Source organism: Natator depressus, chromosome 13, assembly GCF_965152275.1.
Source record: "Natator depressus isolate rNatDep1 chromosome 13, rNatDep2.hap1, whole genome shotgun sequence".
Taxonomy (NCBI): Eukaryota; Metazoa; Chordata; order Testudines; family Cheloniidae; genus Natator; species Natator depressus.
Genome location: NC_134246.1, coordinates 4,320,233 through 4,338,322, shown reverse-complemented (window position 1 = coordinate 4,338,322; position 18,090 = coordinate 4,320,233). Strand labels below are relative to the sequence as shown.

The window sequence follows — 18,090 nt, the reverse complement described above, 5'->3', positions numbered from 1 at the left end:
CTGTGAGATATAACCCCCACCACATACATCACATGCAGACAACTGGCATTTTGGGTGGGGAGGCTGGTTTTAAAAACACAAAAGGCCTGCATCACTACACTGCTGCGTTCCCTCCCAATGACAGAAGATAAACTGCAAGTGCTCATTCACTGCCTTTTCAGAGCCTTTTTTAAAACCACCAGCTGGTGCTAGTTCACGTGGGTGAGACTCGTTTCCTGTGTTCCCCAGGGCCTGGTGCCAACTTGAATCGTTCAAGGGGCGAATTTGATGGTAAAGTGGAAGCACCATCTCCCCTGCTGCCTTCATCACACCTTGCCACTCAGAGCCCCCCTGTGATCTCCTGTTCTGGTGAAATGTCACCAGAAACCATGATAAAAGGAAAGCTGTCTTCCTCGGCTCAGGTAAGATCAAGAGCTGGCTGCAAAAATTTGTAAATGTTAGAGGGTTTTAACACACATTCTCCTTAGTAGAAAAATGTGACCATCGTATTTTATACTTTTACCATGTCACACTAGCGAGTTAGATTTTCAAAATAGTTAGTTTGAAATTTCAGGAAAAAAAAAATCCAGATTTGCTCCTGGGCTGGGTTAAGAGCTAATATTTTCCTAATTTTGCAGATCCCTTTCTCTTTTCTTCCTTTCCTGAATGGAACGTGCATCCAAAAGTAATTAGTATTTTTTTAAAAAATGGCAGGTGTGCTTTTTATTGTAAAAACCATTAAAATTTATAATACAGTATAGGGATGCTTGAAAACACAGGTGTCCAGTGTGCTTTTGTTACTCATTACTTAAACATGGATAGGAGCAGGGATTGCTTTCCATAACAGAAAAGTTTCTGAACTAAAATATGTAGCTCTCAGTAATGAGTTACATTTTTAAATATTTTTGAATTAGATATTTGCCTCCTTATTAAACAAATGGAGTAAAATACAGCTCTTCTTTTGCAGTCACCTTAGAAAAAAATCACCTGGTAAGAAAGGTTAATTTACCACCCCACCCTGTCCCCAATCTCTGAGAAACCTGCCCAGACTACATCATCTGCTCTATTCCATAGACAGAGTCACCGTCTGCCATGCAATGGCATAGTGCAAACTGCTTATGCAAAAATCAGCTTGTATTTATAATTCAAATCAGTCATATCATATAGTCTTAACATAAAAGAAACTGAGGAGAGCATGCTTTTGCTTGATATGGATATTTCTCTATGGAAAGAAAAATAGCAGTAAAGGGTTAAGGGCAAAGTTAGGTACCTGGATCCATACGCCACCTCCTAAATAAAAGTAGCTTGACTTTCAGAATTGCTCTGCACCCATGGTTCCCATTAAGTTGAAGGGAGCTGTGTGTGTTAGGCAACTCTGAAAATTGAACCACATTTACTTACGAGCCCAACTGTGAATTTAAATTCCCTATCTAGGTCCCCTTCTTTATGCTCCACACTTGAAAATTCTGACCTCCATTTCTAAATTTTATTAATGAAAAGTTTGTAGAAGAGAAATTAGTTATTGCTGAATAGAATGCTGGATCTCTGTTAAAGAAGTGGAGGGTTGGTGGATGGGTGAAAAATATTTTTCTGTGTGTGTTTATTTTAACTTAATTGAACTTTTTATTTGCAGGTCCCCTATGATGGATTTTTAGCACTGTGGCAGTTTGGCAACTCTGACACAGGTAAATGGAGAGAACAATACCTTTAATAGAAAATTATTTTATACTTAAAGTCATTAACGTGTGTGTGTTTCTGTTTTAGATATAAACGTTTCAAGATCTGAAGATATGGACTTAACCAATGAAGGCCTGTTCTTGGATTCAATCTTAACCAAGAGACTGACTTGTGCTTTCTGCAGGAGGGTTTTTGAGTGCACTGAAAAGTTGAAGGAGCACATACACGAGCATGCTTTTTCCATGATTCTTCCTTTTGACTTAATTGACTGTGACAGACCTGTGCTCATTGGCCTCACTGATCATATGTCCCAGGATCAGCTTGCCCGTTTCCAATGTTCTAAGTGCCCTGCAAGCTTTACACTAAAATCAAATATGGATAGGCATGAAAAGACAATCCACTTTAACCACAAGAAGATGCAGTGCCCTGACTGCTTAAAACTCTTTCGAGACAAGACAGATCTGAACCGGCATCTTATGTCTGTGCACTCAGATGAACGTACCTTTGTGTGTCTCTTTTGCAGCAAAGGTTTTGGCACACAAAAGAATCTCACTACTCATATAAAAGTGTGTTACCTGGGCTCTGCCCAGCCAATTGGTGAAGAAGTTCTGGATAGGGTGGATCAAAATCAGGAACCTGACGTCGTCTATCAAAGCTGTATTAAGGAAATGAGAAAATCATGAGATGGGAGGGAGATGGGATCCCATGTTTTAGGCATTTATTTTTTATTAAATCCATAAATTAAGAGGAGTATATTGCTGCTTTGTTACTTGCTGAAAATGGGTTTACCATTGGATAAACTGGTTTCAGAGTAGCAGCCGTGTTCGTCTGTATTCACAAAAAGAAAAGGAGTACTTGTGGCACCTTAGAGACTAACAAATTTATTTGAGCATAAGCTTTCGTGAGCTACAGCTCACTTCATAATGCATCCGATGAAGTGAGCTGTAGTTCACGAAACCTTGTGCTCAAATAAATTGGTTAGTCTCTAAGGTGCCACTAGTACTCCTTTTCTTATTGGATAAACTGTAACACTATAATAATTCCCAGATATTGGACAGATTGGTCAGGCACTATTTCAGCTCCAGATTTTGTAAACTAAAAACTCTAATTAGAATCAAGCTGCAATTTTGTGGAAGAATATTTTTGATAGATAATATAATGGTATTTTGGATTACTCATGATTAGAGATCGCATTTCTTTAAAATTTTTACATGTCATGATTAACAACTTTGGCTTGTGTATTTTTTTTAATATAAGCTCAAGCCTTTAGAGAAGATTTAATTGGTTATACAGAGGTAATGTTTTAAGGATAATTAATTTTTTATTTTTTTTTAAAAGCAGTTTTAAAAGATTCCTTTGTAAAGATAGCAATTTAGAGCAATATGTTTTATGCAGTCCCTATGTACTGTGAGGGTCTGTATGAATGGAAATGATCAGTGATTGTAAACATTTGCTTGGTTTAAAATTCTGCTTTATAGGTTCTGTTTAAAATAGTCTCAAAAGGATTATTGAGAAGTATACAGGATAACTGCATTTGGGAGTAGAAGAAGGCATGTCTCTGTGTCGACTTTGTCATCTAAGGAGATTGCCCCCTCTGATGTTAGGCATTACACAGTTGAACTATAAGCTTGTTCTGCACTGCAGCTAAAGTGAATCTGTTCTGAGAAGTACAAATTCCAGCAGATGTCAGGCATGGGCAGAGGAATATAGTCCTACCAGAAGAGGTGAAACTGGCCTGCTGTTTCAAAAAATTTGATTATGGCATTTTGAGATTTTTTTTTTTTTTAAACTTCCTTTGGCTTCCTGCCAGTGTACCATGTATGTACACTCAGCCACCTCCTCTTCCCTAAAGCACTCTGATTGTTGCCTGTATTAGGTGAGAAACTCTGTTGAACCACTGTGACAAATATGTCTGCTTTGCTGAATGATGTCTTCATTTATACTAGTTTTAAAAACCACATAAAACTTCTGGAATGCTATTGGACAAAGATTAGATTTGTATTGCATCAAACAGATTATAAAAGAAACAGAACAACGAAAGACCTGAGCTTTGCAATTGCACAACTGTGGGATGGAGCTTGGGTAACCAGACAGCAAGTGTGAAAAATCGGGACAGGGAGTGGGGGGTAATAGGAGCCTATATAGGAAAAAGACCCAAAAATTGGGACTGTCCCTATAAAATTGGGACATCTGGTCACCCTAGATGGAGCTGCTAGTTCCATCTCTGGTCCAAACTACCAGTTAATGAAAGTACTTTGCTATCGCCAAATGCCACAAGCTATTTATAAAGAAGTCCAGTTTTCTGTATCATATTAAGAAACTGTGTGCTACTTGGGCATATGTTCTATACTAGGGTTTTTTAAAAATTGCTGCAGGTTAAAGAACATTTGATTATTTAGTATGCTGCTGAATGTTACCTGGAGTTATTTTTTATATTTATGAGTAAGAATGTGGCATTCAAAAACTAAGTTTCTTCAAGTCTTTTAACTCCATCAATTTGTTCTTTACATTGTGGTTGAGCTAGCCAAATTGAATGTACATAAAAACAGATCCTGTTGCTCCAAAAAGCTTAATACTATATAGTGGAGACAGTGGAGCGTGACAATCAGACACTGTTACTGGAAGGTTGAAGTCTTAATATAGTTCCCATTTAATTACTTTGGTTCAATTATTTGAAAGCTGTGAACTGTTTAACTCATAGCTTGCCGTTTATTTTCATACAAATACATATTAGTTTAATTACTCTAACAATTGCTGTAGTTTAAGGCACAGTAAGAGTGCGTTTCAAATACTCTGTGCACAATGCACAAGTTGTCAGCAACTTAGTTTGGTGCTTAAGTGTTATGTAGTGTGTAGGGGTTAACTTGTATATTGGTTCTTTTGATATGTGACACAACATAAATAGAAAGCAATAACAGAAGTTTTAGAAGTAGTAGTCCTGTGATTTCTCCGAAGTTCTCTTGTAGCATGGCCATACCTCAGGAAAACAAGGCAAGGAAATGCTTAGTTTTGCACAAACAATATAGTATACTTGTAGCGTGATTAAACATTAAGGGCCACATTCTTTAGCCTGCTAAATCCACTTTGCAAGCTACACAAAGTGGGCATAAAACAGCTGGAGATGGCCACTGGAGAATTTCTCATGCAGAGGAACTGTCCACCAATGGAAAGCTGGAAGAGGTGGCTCCACCATCCCCAACATGGAGAGGAAGTGGCGCCTTCTAGAGCACTGCTCTGCTACACTCAGTCCTTCTCTGGTGTAAATTATATCTGCTTCACTGCAGCTCTAATTTGCACCTGAGCTGAGTGGCAGCTTAGGGCCAGGGAGCCACAAACCACTCCACCTCACCCCCACCCCCAATGTGCCTGAGCAGATCACAGACAGTTTGAGTCTGTTCCTGTGTAACTATTACGGCACGTATCATGTTAATTGATATAGCAAGAAAGCCATATTAAACTCTCTCTTGTCCATATAATGCTTTCCCCTTATTGATTATTGATATACATGTAAATATGGCTTAGAATCAACTTGCTCCTCCTGTTATGAACATGACTAATCTGCCTGTTTGATGTTTGGCAATAGCTAAGTAAATTTACTGTGCTGTTTGGCAGATGGGAGAGGAGGTGGGAAGGAACTAAGCAGTGAGAGGGAACTGTGAAAAAGCTCTCTGCCCCCATGAGAAATATCTGTGGCATTCTGGAAGCAGAAAATGGGGGTTATCTAGACTGTATCAGAAAAGGAACATGAGTAACCACAGCATACCTAAAAGGGCTGCTGTCACATGACAGAGTCATAGTCATAGAGTTTAAGGCAACAGGGGGCTAGTAGAGGGTCAGACCTCTTTATCGCAGGCCACCAGCACCCTCACACTAATCCCAACTAACCCAAAGTATTACAACCCATAGGAAGTTAGACTGTTATGTGCCACAGGCAGATATAATGGCCATATTAAATACTTACTGGGAGCGGGGTTTTCCCCCTGTATTAGGGAATTAATACCTGTGTAACATCAGTCACAAATCTCGATCCTATCTGATTTCTTCAGTGATGCTACGGTTCAGTCATTAGAAATCAAATTGCCACAATGGTAATAAATGTAATGAAACACATAAGGAACTGTTAAAGTCACTGAATACATCTTATAAATAGAAGGAGTAGGTGGCTCATGAAAGAAGACCCTTGATCATTTCCTCTTCTTTTCTCTCATTCTAACCAATGCCCCTGTGGGTCCTCTGATTTTGTTAATGTTTTCTGTTAGCATTTTCTGCAGAGTTTGCTGTTTTGACGTTTTTAAGTCTGTCCTTTATTATTTTGTGTTGTTCTTTGTGAAAATGTCTAGATAACATTCTTTCAACTAGATTAGCCCTCTCCTTTCCCTAATGTTTAAGGGACTTGATTAAATTAATTTAACATCCAAATGAGATCACATAGCAGTGGAAGAAATTATTTTCTATTAGACAGGTTAAGTAGGCATTTTATTGTAATATGTACAGTCAATACCGATCGTATTGATTCCTGACACCTGTGCAAATACTTATCCAACTTCTTGAGTGACTTGCAAGTTCTTGTCTTCACAGGTAGGAGCAAATTAATTAAAAAACCACAAACATTAGAATTTCAGGGAACAATATAGCAGATGTTTATATAAACATGTAATAGAAAACTTTCTTAAACTTGTATTTTTAAATTCAAAATTGGGAAGTAGGAGATGATGTGATAGGGATTATTGGTTTTACCATGTAAATAACAAAAGATACAGTTTAAGCTTAAAATGCAGTCTAATGTGTAAAATGAAGGGGAAAAAACTTGCCTCACGCTATTCTGTGAAACACTTCTTGGCATCCAAAAGATTCAGTATTCCAATAATTGTCATGCAGTAACACAGCATATGCATAAATTACAGACTTGTAGAATAAAATTTAGTTTTATATAGCACCTTTATGCAGTAGTTATGCAGTGTTTTACAAAACAGCTGCTGGTATTGATGTAACTGTATAGGAAATATAGCAGCTGTTTCTGAGAGCGAAAATTTTGGTCAGAAAACAAGTTGTCCCTTTAATTTAAAAAAAATTAATTTCCATAGAATCAGAAGAAATGGCTTTTGGTTTAACGTCTTGTCTTAGGGATGGCAATGCTAATAACACACCAAATGGAATAATATATTGCAGTCTTGCAGTAATGAGAGTATATTTGGGTGGACAACTGAAGCAGGGGAATGCCAAACAGTATATGGCACAGAAATGATCTAGTTACTGCACAGGATTCCAGAAATTCTGTCTCCATAATTTGGGCTTTGAATTATAAACATATCTTTTTGGGGGTCCTGACGGTAGTAATCAGCAATAAAGAGAAAAAAATTATGAATAATTGTTGCAAATGAGATTAGCAAGATATTAAGAAAGCATAAATTTAGCTGTAGGTTTTTTTGGTGGGGAGGGTGTTGACTACAAATCTTCCAAACTGCAGAAAAACCTTACAATAAAATGTCTTCTGTAGTTCATGTGATGCTAAATGAAATGGGTTCCCTTTATCACTGACTTAGCGTGCATATTCTAAACTAGAGTGGAAATAACATCATTGATGTGAGTATGTTACATGATAGGACTAATGCATATAAACTTTGCACAACCGGTTGTTTTCCTATATCATCTACACATTTGTCTCTGTTTAGCAGTGATAGTCGACAGACCAGATTTATGCTTTTTTAAAAAGTCTTTATCTTTCACCATTGGGAACTTGTTTGGAGTTTTAGATTTGCAAACAGGTTTTTTTAAAAGATCGTATGCAGGAAATGCATGTAGAAACCAGGATAATGTTAAACCTGCACATCACTTTTTCAGGTGGGAAAGCGAGAGGGGAGCTAACATGTATTAGCAAGGAGAGAATTCTAAAAATGTAAAACAATGAAAATTTACCTCAGTGAAACAAGATAGATAACTTGAGACAGTAATGCCAAAGTTTTTGTAGTGTTGCTGGATAACTTTTTTTAAAATGCTCATTTTATATAAACGTATTTATAAAATTATTTATTTTTGCAGTTTTTGTTTAAAAATACAGCTCTGTTCGTAATGCATATTTCATTTCTTGGTACTATTCTTCATGTATTTGCCATGTATCGTTGCTGGTAATGATTTTGGTAATCTGGTCAATGATCATTTCCTTGTTTACAGATGCTGCTATTCTTAAGTGTTGTAAATATTTAACATTAGCCTTTTTATTTAGGGCAAATAGTTTGTACATTTAAACTTTGTCATTTAGACCAAAAAATGCATTGTATGTCCATACCGAGGTTAATATATTATTGACTAAATATATGTGCTTATAGGCATGTGTGTTTAACAGATAGATAGTACTGTGAAACTCTAAAATGAAACTGTGTATTACAGTTTTTCGAATGATGCTTTTATTTTTCAAGTTTTTAGATTATAGATGCAGAAATAAAAATATATGGATATTTGACAAAATATTTAGTTTTTAATAAAATTATAACTGCAAAAATTGTCTTAATTGTTTAATTTTGTTAATATTGTTTAATCTTAAGTAAACGGCAAAATTTGTCATATGCACTGAGATTCGTTATAATACCCAAAGCAGTAAATTTGAGGGATATTATCATAAAATGTTCTGGATCTGTTATTTGAAACGGTGTTTGTATCTGAATTTAACATAAAACTTTCACATCTTTCTCTTGGTAAGCAGAAATAGTTAAAGTGGTTCAATCTGTTTTCACCATTCTCTCAAAGCTTTTGTGCCTGGTTTTTCCATACTGTTTAGGTTTCCAAGTACACACATTATTTGCATGGATTTGCTATGACCATGCATCCAAAGTGGCGTAAATGGACATTTTGTACATGGGTTTGCCTGGTTAACTCCTGGAACTGTATACCTTGGCTTTGAAATTGGGGACTTTTACGTCTGCAGTAACATGCAACATTTTACTGTAATTTGTTTAGCCTCACAAGCTTAAGCCATATGTTGTCTGGACAATAAGTTGAGGGAAGACCTCCAAGGGGCATCTTAGTGTTGTAGGAAGTAATGTGTACAGTAAGTGGCATTCTTACCTCTGAGTTTTCTGAACCAGTCACATTGATTTTTTTAATAATTCTTGGAACACTGGGGAAGTTCCGGAACACTGGAAGAAAACTTATGTGATGCCAAGGTTTTCAAGGGTAAGCAGGATGACGTGGGTAGCTATAGGCCTGTCAGCTTGACGTCTATCCCAGGAAACTAATGGAATAGCTGTTATGGGACTTGATTAATGAAGAGTAATATAATTAATGCCAATCAACTTTGGTTAATAGAAAATAAATCCAGTCAAACTTGATGTCTTTATTTTAAATGAGGTTACAAGTTTGGTTGATAAAGATTATAATAGTGTTGGTGGAATATACTTAGATTTTGGTAAGAGATTTGACTTGGTACCACGTAGTATTTTGATTTAAAAAACAAAACAAAAACTAGATGCAAAATTAACATGGCACACATAAAATGGATTAAAAACTGGCTAACTGACAGGCCTTGAAATGTAATTGTAAAGGGGGAATTATTGAGTGGGTGTGTTTCTAGTGGAGACATGCAAGGATCGGTTCTTAGCTCTACTGCATTTAACCTTTTATTTTTTATCAAGGACCTGGAAGGAAAGATAAAATCATCACTGATAAGGTTTGCAGATGATGAAAAGATTGGGGAATGGTAAAATGGGAAAAGTCACTGAAACAGAGCAGTCTATATTGCTTAGTAATCTGGGAGCAAGCAAATTATGTGTTTTAATATGACCAAATGTAAAGTCATATATCTAGGAACAAGGAACGTACCACACTTACAGGATGGGGGACTCTTATTGTGGGAAGTGGTGACTCTGAAAAAGAGTTGCTGGTCCTGGTGGATAATCAGCTGGGCTTGAGTTCCCAGTGTGAGTGTGTGGCCAAAAAGACTGTTGTGAGTCTTGGATGTATAAACAGGGAAATCTGAAGTAGGAGTAGAGGTTTTATTACCTCTGTATCTGGGACGGGTGAGACCACTACTGAAATATTGTGTCCAGTTCTGGTGTCCACAGTTCAAGAAGGATGATGATCAATTGTAGAAGTTTTGGAGAAGAGCCACAAGAATGATTAAAGGATTGGAAATTATGCCTTAAAGTGAGAGACTGTAGGAGCTCAATCTATTTAACAAAGAGCAAAGATTAAGGGGTGACTTAATCACAGTTTATAAGTACCTGGATTATAGAACGCTCTTCAGTCTAGCAGAAAAAAGTATAACAAAATCCAATGGCTGGATGTTGAAGCTAGTCAAATTCAAACTGTAAATAAGGCATAAATCTTTAACAGTGAACAGTGGAACAACTTACTATGAGTTGTAATGAATTATCCATCAATGGCAATTTTAAAATCGAGACTGGATGTTTTTCTAAAAGATCTGCTGTGGCTCAAACGGGAATTATACAGGAGGTCAGACAAGAGGATCACAGTAATCCCTTCTTCTCTTGCCTTTGTAATCTACAAATCAGAATTGACACCGTATCGCAGAATGGTGTTGGGGGCACTTAATTTCTGTGAGTACTCTCATGGCACTCATAGTATAGGTGGCATCCTGGCTAATTGTAACACTGTTAACTACATTCTGCCTACATAAAGTTCTACAGTTGAAACAGCAGTACTTTTTTCTTCAGTTTCTGTTCTAAACAGCCATATGTTGTTGTGACTTACTCTAGCTTTTCAATTTCTATTCTATGTTACCTCTTCTGAATAGCTCCAGTACCTATTTCTGTTGCTGGTAAGAGGTTTCTTGGTCGACAGTGTGAAACTGATTTACAGTTGCATTGTTGTCAGGATTCTGAATAGCAACAGTGAAACTAACCATAATCTTGTCAGCTTGACTCCGCTTAAATTGGGAATGCCAGCAGCGGCGGCGCTTAGAACGGTCTGTCTTTGCAGACTCAGGAAAGCAGTACTGTATCACTTCTCATTTGGAAGGTTCTCTTTGCAACTGCAAGGATCACACTTGATTTTTTTAAAGAACATCTTAAATTCTGCAGAAATGGATAGCTTCAGCACTCCTTCACACACCCACAGGGGAAAATTTCCTCCACCCCATCGGTGAGAGGATCAAGTCCTGCATTTATTTATAGTGTATTTCACCAGTAGATTACTGTTAATGACTTTTTTTAGGTGGTGGTGAAAGCTAATCCAAAATATCACAAATTTGCTGTTAATTTGAGGCATTTTATTGAAAGGACCCAATTTGTTTTGCCATACTAGGACAGCATTTTTTTTTAACTGATTTGGTTAACTGTACATGAGAGGGAACATCTCCTGTTCACAACGTTGGCCCTGCAGGAACCTTGTTTACTGCACCTGTGACTAGTTTAATTCCTGTAAATAACCACCTATGAAGGAATCCAACAGAGCTGGATAGCTGAGAATTTAATAAGACCCTTATGTAGTTCTGTATGTTATGTTTAAATTGTTAGACAATACTGAAAATAGCTGTGTAGCTGTGGGAGGCTTAGCTGACCTTGGCTGATCTTACCTGATCTGTTGATAGCTTGCTTACCTTGTCTAGATTCTGTAGTATTTGGGTTATGGTGATCCTGTGAAGTGCAAATGTTTTGTTTGCATAACCTATTGTTAGTGGTCAAGCAGCTGAGAGATCTTATCCCACTGAAATTGGTAACAGATTATCATAAATATCTTTGTCCTTCACAATATTCAGACTTGCTAAAGATTGCTCATAAAAGAAATGAACTGGGAAATGTGTTCGATACAATGCAAAGGCAAAATATTTTTCATATACTTTAAGTTCTCCCAGGCAAGTTGGAAAAATAAAATGCACCAGAATACCTTTCCATTCTCTAGTGTGTTTCAACCGTGCTTTACAAGTAACCAGTTAAATACTAGTAGCACAATGACTGCACGAGCAAGGTGTTGCTATTGTTTTATCAACAATAGCTGGCGGAGAGCAATGGACATTAGAGCATGCTTTATTGAGAATGAATGGTGCCGGGAACTCAGGTGTTCTGTCTTTTATTTTGCACCTTTCATCCCATAGGTTCCCAAAGCAGTTTGCATGCATGGGTGTAATCCCTTTAAAGTAACCTTATGAAATTCTACTTGACTGGAGTGGGTAATCTTTTCTGACAAGTGAATAAAGCAGTCTTTGTTTTTTCATTATTATCATTATAGTCACCATGGTACAGGTGGGTGAATAGGTTTTGTGCTTGGACTAGTAAATTTTCATGACAGTTTTCCAGAGCTGCTTTAAATAACTTCAAGGTGGAACACAAGAGCTATAGAACACAATGGAGCAACAGTCTGGGACAAGACGTGAAGACTATTAAGTTCAAAGTGCTGATTTGAGGAAATTTAGAGGTAGATTTAAAAATAACTGCCCCATTTGATGGAGCAGGAAACTGTACTTTGGATCTTCTCTCTAAGTGGTCAGGACTAGAGCCAGCCAGAAGATGACAATTCTGTTTCGTGGCAACATTTTGAGTTGTTGAAATTTGATTTCATTCCATGTTAGAACGAAAACAAAATTTTTCAGATGTTTCCACAAAATGGAATTGTGTTGAAATGTCCGTTTTTCTTATAGAAAAGATCAGATTTTCAATTTGGGCTTCTCTCTCTCGTCAGAAATGACCAGAAAGCCCTGGACCTTAGAAATCTTAGAAAACTGATAAGTCTCTGAAACATTTACTCTTTGATTTAACAACATATTTCAATGAAAATACATTTCATCAGAAATGTTCCAACCAGTTCTTGTTAGGACCATGTTTGTGCGTTATCTGAAAAATGGCACGTGGAAGCCCAGCACAAACGTGGGGCATTTTTTACAGTACTGGCCTGGAGAAGAGTGTTTCTCAATCAGTTAGTACTAGAGTGGGACAACATTTTTCAGCCAAATCCTTTCTTGTAAAAAGAAAAAATGCCAATTTTCTTCATTTAATTTAAAAAAAAAAAAAGTCAGTGTTTTGAATCACCAAAATTTACAGAACTCAGTATTTTGCTTGGTCTCCTGTTCACGTATTGAACAAATGTGACCTTGCTTAGCTTTTGGCATCTGATGAAATATGTTCATTTCCTCCTCATTAAATAAAAGTGCTGTGCATTCTAACTTTTACCTGGGCAGTCAGCAAAAGTTAGAAGGGGTTGCTGAATGATCCCCTAAGGGATAATGTTTCTAATAGTACTTCCTTATCTAATCCTACCGTGTATTGCAACACCGAGTAGGTGCCTCCATCTTTGGGTGTTGTTTGAATCCATAATCTTCAGGCCTAGAGTTAAGAATATAACCAATGAGTAACGTTTAAATGTATAGGAAATCATAATGTAACAGATTTGGTTACTAGTATACAACAGGTGGCCCCTTTATTATCTTATTATGTATGCTTTTTAAAAAGGGGAGAAAATTGCATTACTCTTCAATTATTCCACTGAAATTAATGGAATATCAAGACATATCTTTTTGTGTTGAGTAGCACAACAGGTGCTGTTCTGCTGGATATATGATTCTTCCTCTGTCATCAAGGGCACAGCACTTAAATTGTTAAATGTGGACAAAAAAAGTGAAGGATTTTCCATCTATATGCTTAGAAATAAGTTACATTGACTACAAGTAACCATCTGCATGTGAGTATGGTTCTAGTCTAAAAAATGTCTCTATTGGAGGGAGAAAACCACAACCCACTGTGGTTCAATGTTTGTTTAATTGATTTTTACTTTGAATTTCACAGTTTACAACTAGGAAGACTGGTTGGTTCTCCAAGTACTAGCCCTAGAAATTTAACAATGAGACAGTCAAGTTTTTTTCAAAATGTTTTTTTCTTCTATCCTTCTTGTGTATCAGTTCCAGCAATAAAAATTCTTCCAAAATTGTTCCCAGGTGTTCCTATGCAACTCAATATCTTCAAATTAAGCCTTCAGTGACACTTGTGCAGCCCCATACTAATCAATGGGGTTTCAAAGGATTGTCTTCACTGTGTATGCATGAGGAATCAAACCTAGTTTCCCACTCTCGTTGTGTTTGCTCTGCCATGCAAATAGAAGTAAATTTTTAAAAATAACTGGTCACCAGAGTAAGCCGATGAGACGGAACACACGCAGGGAGCAGGCCTGCTGAGTAAAAAGGTGTCATTTTAAAATAGTTCATTTCTCAGAGTACAACTGCACTTGAAGGGTGTGGGTCTGTGAGACGCTGAGAGCTGTCAGCATTGACTTAGCTGCTGGGATCTTTGCAGGATGTAATATTTGAGTACGCATCTTGTAATTTAACTCGGTACCTTTAGTGACATAAGACCATAATAGACACTAGACTTCCCTTTTTTCCTTCTCTCTCCTGCATGCAGTGCTTCATTTGAAAACACAGCGCTGGTTTGCCATCTACTTAGAACAATAGCATATTTAAGCCCACCAAGGTTTAAGATGTCAACTAGAATTTGCTTTTATTGAATGCAAACCAGTATCCTTAAGATTAAGAATCCAGGTCCTTACTAGCAGTAAAACTGCTTTGGGCAAAGTCATTGAAGTGGGTAATATTTAACAGATAGTAATGGCAACTAAGAGAATCACTAGTGGGAGGATATCAAACATTACATGCACAAAGACAATGACCTCCAAATGTATAATGGGTGGGTTCTATTAAGGAATATCAGATCTTCTGTTTTCCCCGGCTTTGTTTTGCATGTTCCACTTTCATTTTTATTTGGAGGGGGAAACAGCAACACAGCTTCTATGTGCATTCTGCTGGCAAATTAGACCATTAGGCTGTCAATACTGTATGTATCCCTGGGGTCCAGTTTGAGTGCACTTACCTCTAAAAGGATGGCAAAAGGAGAAATGTTGACAGCACGGGAATAACTTATAAAAATTCATTCTCTTCCAAATCATTCAGGAAAATGTGATAAGAAAATTAATTTCGCAAAGATTATACAATTTGGACCGTGAACCCACTTTCAAGAATTGCGCTTTCATTAAAGATTTTGTATCTGCTTTCTGCTACTCTCTGTATTTGCAGCAATAGTAATGCTACTTTAAAGGTGGTTACTGTTAAATGCTTGCATGGTGAACTCTCTTTGTCCAAGACACCCCTTAATCTTTGAACATTAATGGCAATAGTGCCACAGTACCTGGTTTCCTATAAACTGCATTTCACTCATTTGTTTTACTTAGGGGTTTAAAGAGAAATTCGACATACTGCTATCAATATGTCACATTTGTGATCCTCTCTTCACAGCTAGTTATTTCTGACCTGATTCTGCATGTAGCTGTTTCAGTACACGAGGGCATTGTCACTAACTAGAACTATGCTTGAATTTCAGATGTCTCTATATTGGCCAACCAATTCCTGAAAATAATTTAGGATTATAGCAGATTATAATCCCCTTTTGTTTTGTACTTTAACAGACATTAAGGAAATTGCATCATTTTTTTACTGTTGCTAAATATTTGACAGCCTGGTGTACAGTCTTATCAACAAGTTTCTCTGGGGAAGATACTTGAAGTTCCCAGCTGTGTTGACACAGTATAAGTACCCTAGTTAAAATCTTCCACTTAATAAGGCAGACATTAGAAAGACAGTGCAACGTAATTGAACTTGTTAAATGTTTTCCTTATGCAGAGCATAAAACAGTGGGAATGTGGTCTGACAGCAAAAACATTAATGAAAATTAAGCAAGAAAATGGATTATTTGAAATGTTTTGAGTTGTAACCTGCCCTCTTGGGTTGCTCTTTTTCAGTAAATGAATTCACAGTCATCAGAAAGAAATTCAAGTGCCCATACTGCAGTTTCTCAGCCATGCATCAGTGTATCCTGAAGAGACACATGCGATCCCATACAGGAGAAAGACCCTATCCTTGTGAAATCTGTGGGAAAAAATTCACACGCAGGGAGCACATGAAACGGCACACCTTGGTAAGTAGGAGCATTTGAAGTAGTTGGAAAACAGAAAGGTGGTTTGTTGTTGTGATTAAGGGGAAAAGGAACTTCACCCGACTTAGATTTGTATTCTGTTTTTCCCCTGGTGCTCTTCTGAGTCTTTTATGGAATGCAGAAGACCTCTCTCCTGTTTTCTCTACCTTTAAAAGTCCCAGTATCTTGCTTATTGTTCCTCTGGAGTTATTCAACAGCTGGTCCTCCAACTCAGCCAGAGGAGTTGCTGAAGAACAATTTGAAGTGGTCTGCACACCCTGTTTAGTGCTCCTGGCCCTAAGGTGAGGGACTGAGCTGGGATCTCAAACTCCAATCCTCACTTCTTGGTGCACTAAACTATTTTTTAATGCAGCATAGACTGCTGTGGAGGATCTAATTAGGCTTTGGTGTTTCAAGGCACAAGAGGCAATGGTATCTTTAGGATTAAAAATGTTGGCCAAAGACTGAATAATTAGGAACAATTTTTTTTTTAAGTAATACACCACCCAGTAAAAGCAAGGAAATTCTGATCCAGGACTACCACTATCTTGTTGTGCTTAATTATCATTTAATTAAAGATTGCTTGCTGTTCAGAGAGCTGCTAGAAGGTCAATGTGTGCTGTTGTAACTTGCTGGCTTGTCTCAACTGCGGTGTTGTTATAAACACATGACATTGTGTGTGGGTGGTTTTTGTCAAATTTCCTTCTTTGGTGGTAGTATTTTCCCTTCCATGCATTTGTTAGCATCATTTCTAGACTTCTTGCACCTGACAGTCCATCCCCTTGATGATGTGGGGTGAGACTGTGGGATAGTAGAGATGACATAAAGTCCCATCTGGTGATAGTGAAATTAGATATAATTGTTGCAAATATTGTTGTTCATACTCACTAGCTACTTTTTCAAAACCTTAATATCCTGGAAGAAGAACAGGAGGACTTGTGGCACCTTAGAGACTAACAAATGTATTTGAGCATAAGCTTTCGTGAGCTACAGCTCACTTCATCGGATGCATTCAGTGGAAAATACAGTGGGGAGATTTATATACATAGAGAACATGAAACAATGGGTTTCTTCAACAAAAAACTTCAAAAACAGACTCCAACGAGAGACTGCTGAATTGGAATTAATTTGCAAACTGGGTACAATTAACTTAGGCTTGAATAGAGACTGGGAGTGGATGGGTCATTACACAAAGTAAAAGTATTTCCCATGTTTGTTCTCCCCCCACCCCCCTCCCCACCCCCCACTGTTCCTCAGACGTTCTTGTCAACTGCTGGAAATGGCCCACCTTGATTATCACTACAAAAGGTTCCCCCCCCCCCCCCCCCGCTCTCCTGCTGGTAATAGCTCACCTAAGTGATCACTCTCGTTACAGTGTGTACGGGAACACCCATTGTTTCATGTTCTCTATGTATATAAATCTCCCCACTGTATTTTCCACTGAATGCATCCGATGAAGTGAGCTGTAGCTCCCGAAAGCTTATGCTCAAATAAATTGGTTAGTCTCTAAGGTGCCACAAGTCCTCCTGTTCTTTTTGCGAATACAGACTAACACGGCTGCTACTCTGAAACCTGTTAATATCCTGGCAATTTCTATTTATTATAATAAATTCAGTACCCACAAACTAGAAGTGCTAGAATCTAACACCTTGCCAAGTTTATTTTGGTTTGATTTTTAAACAGAATGTTTGGGCTAGAATTTGACACAAAGGAATCTAAAACTAACTCACATTTTTGTCCAACAACAAAAAAAAAAAAAACCACCTTGAAACAGTGTTACTTTTAAAAAGAACAAATTTTATGTTAACTTCTAGCACAATAGTTTCAACAGCCAAGACCAGCACTGTCCCTTTCCCCCTTAAATAAAGTCTGTAGCACAAACACCAGTTTCAGCTTTAATTTTAGGGATGGTGGCGGCTTCATAGTAATACTTTCTCATACATCAACTGGTTTGTAACACTTTGGGAGAGAAAGGGGAAAAGAGTGCTGAGCAGAGAAGTCACTGAAAAAAATTATTAGAGCCAGTTCAATAACTTGCTTGCTTTTACCTTTTATCACCTTTTTAATTTTGAATTTGCAAATAGATGCAACTACTAGAGAATTCAGTGGAATGTACTATCTTCAGAAGCAACAGTTCTTGATTGTGGGCTGTAAGACTGACTAAAATCTTCCCGGCTAAGAAAGACTCTTACCTTAATGGGTTTTGACAGATAGGAGCTGGAGACAGCTTTTCCTTTTGGATGATGTAGATTCCATGTGAAGTACATGTAAATTAAGGTATCACAAAAGATTAAAGATAAATTTAGACTGATTTATGTTTTACTGGTTATAAGTCAAACAGCAGATATCCACAGAGAAATCCTCTCTCCCATCACCAGATTTTGAAAAGGTGATTTAAAACGATAGTTTAAGTTAAATATAACACATTTGAATATCCTGACATTTGCAAGGTTTTTTTCCTATTGTAGTGGATAGTTTTAAACAGGTTAAATGTAGCATATTTTTATTTTCTCTTGTCTTTCAGAAG

At 37.3% G+C, this 18,090-nt stretch overlaps 1 protein-coding gene across 2 annotated transcripts in view; it reads left to right on the top strand.

Moving 5' to 3' along the window:
• The window catches only part of ZBTB46 (zinc finger and BTB domain containing 46), a 112,903-nt gene that overhangs the window by 81,166 nt on the left and 13,647 nt on the right, over window positions 1–18,090 (top strand). Inside the window, exons 6-8 of one of the 2 annotated variants that reach the window (XM_074969378.1) lie at window positions 229–401; window positions 1,613–1,664; window positions 1,744–2,755. In XM_074969378.1, coding sequence (XP_074825479.1) covers window positions 229–401; window positions 1,613–1,664; window positions 1,744–2,339 — 821 coding nt within the window. In that variant the 3' untranslated portion in view covers window positions 2,340–2,755. Of the gene's footprint in view, window positions 1–228; window positions 402–1,612; window positions 1,665–1,743; window positions 2,756–15,390; window positions 15,567–18,090 lie in introns of those variants that run through there. The other variant, XM_074969379.1, reaches the window with a different exon arrangement.